At 39.5% G+C, this 6000-nt stretch overlaps 1 protein-coding gene across 1 annotated transcript in view; it reads right to left on the bottom strand.

The window, feature by feature from the left end:
• Nucleotides 1-1122: 1122 nt before the first annotated feature.
• LOC104961361 (calmodulin-binding transcription activator 1) overlaps nt 1123-6000 on the bottom strand; it is a 56855-nt gene continuing 51977 nt past the window's right edge. Inside the window, exon 4 of the mRNA XM_010789643.1 lies at nt 1123-1203. Within this exon, the coding sequence (XP_010787945.1) occupies nt 1153-1203 (51 nt within the window). The 3' untranslated portion in view covers nt 1123-1152. The remainder of the gene's footprint in view (nt 1204-6000) is intronic.

The raw sequence follows: 6000 nt of genomic DNA, 5'->3' as shown, positions 1-6000 counted from the left end.
GCTGTATGCGAAACCAATGTGAGTTTGGAAAATTGCACAGTATTTTTCTATTTTAGTATTCCTCAACAATGGAATTATGATGAGTGGAAATGGCCATGACACCTCTCCTTTAAACAAACAAGGGGCATAGGTAAGAAGGGGTGACGCACCTTTAATAATAACCGTGCCCGCAGCGCTGCACAGGGTGATAACTCTGCTTGTTTTAAGGCTAGAAGATGATAGGAATGGCATGCGTGGGGTCTGGCAGGACCAGGCAGTAGTGCTGATAGTGTTTCTGTGCACGTCCTCCTCTGTTAGTCATTACTGTGTGCAGACGAGGGGTGATGTTTACTCTGCTGAGACAAGCAAGTCTACTGCTCTGGGTTGCAACCTTGTGACTTCCTTCTCCCTCCTGCTGCCAGCTCTCCTAACGTCTGGCCCCGGCCCGCCACTCCACCGGCCGATCGCTGCCGATAAACGCTCTGCGTCCCGTCTACCAGGACCGGGGTTTTTGTGGGATAAATCTGACAGAACAAATGGATTATGCATTTCTGAGCGTGGTGTCTTCCTCGTGGGTGGTCCGTTGATATTTCAGGAAATAATAGCATAACGTACACAAGGGGTGTAATGCTGCTACACAATGCTGAGCTATAGCCCCTCCCCTCTGTCTTTAGTTTCCTTGTGTTGTCATTTTCCAAACATTACCTCCACCCACACACATAGGAGAAAAAGAGAGACTTACTGCAGAACGAAATGTATTACATAGGTAGATGTATTCCTTGGTAATAGAAAGAAAAAGAAAGAATGTGGTTGGATGATTTATCATTTAAAGTGGATTAAAAGAAATGAGAGAGTATTTAAAATGATGTTAGCAAACAAAATTGACAAGTTGTTTGTGTTTTACTAATAGCTTCAGGACAGTGAAAGTAACAGAGCACAGAGAGAACAAAATGGGACACAAATGAAGAGAATGCAACAGTGATAATGTAACAAACACAAACAACAATAAGTCAAAGTTTGATAAATGAAAGAGAAGACAGAAACATGTTGAACAGAACAGTGGTGAAAGATAATGGCAATGATTATGAGAGATAATGGCAAAAGGGTCAAATCAATCATAATGCACCAAATAAAAAATGAAATGATTACCAAGCTTATGCAGGAGGTCAGGGGTCAGAGTTCAATATAAACACGGAAACCATTATGGCGTCTGCACGGATGTCTCTGGAAGAAATAAACAAGGAGTTGATGTAAGTACACTTCACTGTAAGTGCTGTTTAAGTCTTACATCTACTTGACAATATGTAGCACTCAAACATTAATATGACACAATGCTGTATTAAGCACTGATTCACAGCAGCGCACAAAGCTCAGTTTCCTTAAGTGGTGGTGGGCTATTTCAGGGTTTAGTGAATCACAGACAAACATATTCCAGCCCTTTAAAACAATACAAGGCATCTTTTTATCATCCCATAACAGCGTCGCAAGCATAAATTAAGCGTTTGCTCATTTCAAAACCTCTCAGCAAAATTAGGTAGACTAAGCAAGACACCAGTGCCTGAACATCACTCACGCTTTATGTTTTGCACTTTAATGCCCGCCCCTACGCCTACGCTTACACACAAAGCACACTGGAGGCTTACACACACTGTATACAATAGTAGGACAAAGAGTGTGTTTGATTTTTAGTCCAACCAAAAGAAATAATCCTATAGTAGCCTTAAACACAGGCTCCAGCACAGCAACGACATCAAAGGCATTACTCTTTGCCAAATATGTTTCAGTCGAAGCTGAGCAGTCAAAGCAGAACATATTCATCTATTTGAGTTTCACATTATAATTTATTGTTTGTGGGAAGTGGATAAGAAATACACCAAATAAAATATATTCTTTAAAAAATTCAAATGTGCTGCTCTGGGGTGTTTTAGCACATTGTGTTTGTTCAAAATCTTCAGTCTTTAAAAAGATTTATACAGTTTTCTTCTACAAAAATACTCATGAGATCCACGGGGTGAATGACACGGTATCTCTACATGTTTTTCACTTTCTTGGCACTTACAGTAGAAATAATGATATTGTCCACGCAGAGATAAATGCCAGTATGCATGTAGTACAGAACAGCTTATTTTACAGTGGAGCCCATTAAAACATCTCATCTTTGGTATTATAAGCTGATGACTCATTTTACCTTTTAATTGAAGCGCCAGAAAATGTTCTTCTCAACTGTTAGAAGTTAAAAAGCCCACTGAGGAGCAGCTAAGATGTCACATTTATCAGCACATATAATAAATGGTTTAACAAAGAAGAAACATGTTGCCCAGCCCAGCCTAGACATGAAATCCAAACACCATTAGATGTAAGACAACAATGCACATTAGGCCCTAAGGCAACATATCAGCTCGGAAACAAGGAGGGGAGCACCTTTCAAAACAACATTGGGGTTTATTAGTGTTTGGCACTTCAACAACATCATGCACAAACTCCCAAATAAATGCCTTTTCAGATTCTTCAGTAGTGCTATAAAATGGGGAAGCCCAAGGGTTGGGGAGACACTTCAGGAGGCTTATGCATCTGTGTGTGATTAGTTCCACCACCTAAGACAAAGCATGCAGAGCAAATGTAACCTCATCATAATCTATGTGTCGCAAAGGCATGGACACACTCAACCAGAAAACAACAACAACTGCCGTATGGTATAGCCTACCGTTGTGACAGCGCCTAGCGTAAACCGTAGTCCTGCCAGTGCTCTCTCCACCCATCATTAATCGTCTGATCGTTGTGGAACAGAAACAGCACGGGTTTGAGACGTGACATCTCATAGGTATTAGCCGCTAATTGCCGTCATCTAAACAAACAGCACTTTCTGGAGAAAACAATCTATATTCATTATTTATTTGTTCCCCCCCTCTGCAGAATGCCAATTTATTGGGAGCAAAAGATAAATGCTCATAGTATAATTACCACTAATTGTGCAAATAATTGCAAAGTTCTAGTGCTACGTATAGCCACCATAAAGCAAAAGCAATCTATGTAGCTCTTGGCTGTGAAATTGAAACAGTCCTATTTCTCTTCTGCCTGTCTTCTGCTCATTCATTATCTAGCATGTGGATCTGCTCTCTGGTAAAAGCCAGATTCTGCAAAAGTGAGGGCATGGAGACGGAAGGAGGCTGATGACAGGGATTCATGGATACTCTGAATGCAGACATGCTGTTCCACCGCCTCGCCTCTCCCAACAAAACATTTGAAAAGCCTCAAAGCCCAAAGCTCCAGAATACATCTTTTGATTATATACAAGTCTTTTTTTAAAAGAAGGCGGGGGGAAAGGAACAAAACAAAACATCACCTGTAAATCGAAATAGCCTTTTGCAGACGGTTTTTGCACCTAATCCCTTTTCATTTCAGGTCAGTAAAAATATTAGTGCTTTCTCACTGCTCTGATGGTCAAAGCACATTTCAAAGATTCTGTGTGCCTCTCCAGCAGAGGGAAGAAGAGCGGGGGGTAGAGGTGGGGTGGGGGATAGAAGGGGCAGTGGGGAGCTCAGGCAATCCCCCATCTATTACAGACGAACCAATCAACAAACGAACGAAAAAAATAAATATGAACACCATCCAGGCCAACAGTATGCACAAGACCCATTTCAATACAGAAACAATGTATGTGATGATTTGATAGTCCATGACATCCTAGATGAAAGTACACGTAGTGATATCTTAGAGGTTTTAAGAGGAGAGAACAGCAGTCGATCATTGTCAATAAAAAAAAAGTGTTTTGAATATGTCAAGGCCCGATCAGACGTTTCCTTAGTGATGCATTTTGCCCACTTTGTTGTACTTCATTTTGTGATTATGAAGCAACATTCACTGCCAAAATGTGTCATATTTATGTATCATTACTTATGAGTTAAGATTGTCATGGCTGCCTTAGTTTATTGTCCTAACATGGCATTCCTCCAAAGAAATAGGGAACAATTATTGCTGATTGCGATGACACTATCTCATCTTCAGTGCCATCCCTTGACTTAAGTATAGTGCCATGTTCTTTGTAAGGCCAGACAGGCATAACTGTTCCCCCTTTTGTCTGTTTGTGTCAGTGAGCTCAGTGTAATCGCTGTGCATAGCTGTGGCTCAATTTCTGCTGTTGACTTTTAGTTTTATAGGAGTCTTAATAGAGCCGCATTAGTTTGTCGCTTGTCTTTCTTTTCTAAAAGCAGTCATACACAAGTTAAAGTGGTTTATTTCCCATGGACATTTGGCTAAATAAAACTGTGCATTTTCACTGAGGTCTCTTGTGCCTCACTTGCTTGTGTTCCAGTTAAATTAATCTTATAATTAGATTGTTGTGGTGGGATTGATTGTTGTACAGAAGGTATTGCTTCAACCGTGCTTGAACATACCTATTAATATACAATAGCCTGCCCTATTGTGAACCCTACAGGTTTAATTATGTGACATTACTTCCATAGTGTGCACAGCTCATTTTGTTTACTTTGTGTAATATTTTCTTAAATTAGTTTGTCGTACAAACAGTACTTTGTGCTAACTATGTTTCCATAATCTATGTGCACATGCTCACCCACTTGAGAATAAACTAATTGTAAGAACATCTAAACTTAGTCGCTCAGCAAAAAAGCCTTTCCCAGTTCCTTTTGTTCTGTAAAATGCTGATTACAGATCAACAAACTGTTCTCTGCTTTGCAAAGTATCAAGCAGAAGTTATTATAGCTCATAATTATAATCTAATTTCCCATTGAGATCGTGAACACATCGATGACTCATATTGCATTTGAATATGCTTGCTTGGTGATCTTTATTCGGAGCAGCACGGACATCATCAATGTGCCGTTGATTTGCAGAATATAGCTATCAATACGCAGCGTTATTTATGTCCTTAGCACATCGGTTGCAACATCAGCAGCAGTGCAATCAAAAAAATGAACACATGGACCGAACGGTTGCTTCTGTTCATAGACAAATCACTTTTTGAGGCAGACAGCTGAACTCTGCAGAGCGTTCTCACACAGAGTCCTCAGCTCGATGTACTCAGTCACCACGCACAGCCAAGAAGTGTCCCGAAACATAACCCCCTTAAAACCACAAATGGATTTTCTACTTTGTTTCCTGACAGACTTAAACTGTTTCCAGTCTTTATGGCAAGGCTAAGCTAACGGTCTCCAGGCTGTAGCTCCATATGTAGCGTATAGATATGAGTGGTATTGATTATCTCAAGAATCTTTCCCAAAACGTCAAGCCCTTTAAAACTATTGTTGTTTTTTAGATACATCCAACAGGAATATAATGTTGATATTCAGAATGTACAATATAAGATACAAATATATTGATTTCTGAAGCTGCCTGCTCTGATCAGTATGGATATGACTGTCTTCCATCTTTGTTTCCATTTGTTGTTGATTTGAGGAAGACGAGTGCCAAAGCGCCGTTTGTTTAAACAATAGAAACACAGACAGACAATTACACAGTCCTGAGGGAGTCACAGACTAAAGATATCTGTAGTGATTTCAAGGCTGACTACCATATCATCATTACTTCATATTTTTCCATATAACAGAAATATCCATTTTGAACTCATTATACCTCCAAGGTTGATTTGTTTCGTAAGAAATATGAAAATGCCTCCTATTCAAATAGCATAGAATAGTTCCACTTGAAACCACAAAAGGTACTTCTTTGTTTTCTGCTTACTGTTTCCAGTCTTTATTCTAAGCTAAGCTAACTGTCTCCATGCTGTAGCTTCATATTTAGCGCATAGATATGAGAGTGGTATTGATTTCTAATCCAAATCAGTGCAAGAAAGCTAATAAGCATATTTCTCAAAATGTTAAACTGTTCCTTTAAATCTTGAATATGCACTTGAATCTAAATATCAATATAATCAATACAATATTTATCTTGTGAATGAACAAGGTTTAATAAAAAGATATTGATCTCAGAAAGCTACCTCCACTGATCAGTATGGATAACACCGTCTTCGTTCTTTGTTTCCATTTGTTGTTGATTCGAGGG

This window comes from Notothenia coriiceps, unplaced genomic scaffold (genome assembly GCF_000735185.1).
Source record: "Notothenia coriiceps isolate Sejong01 unplaced genomic scaffold, NC01 NC01_scaffold00033172, whole genome shotgun sequence".
NCBI classification, from domain to species: Eukaryota; Metazoa; Chordata; class Actinopteri; order Perciformes; family Nototheniidae; genus Notothenia; species Notothenia coriiceps.
This window is presented reverse-complemented; position numbering and strand designations above follow the sequence as displayed.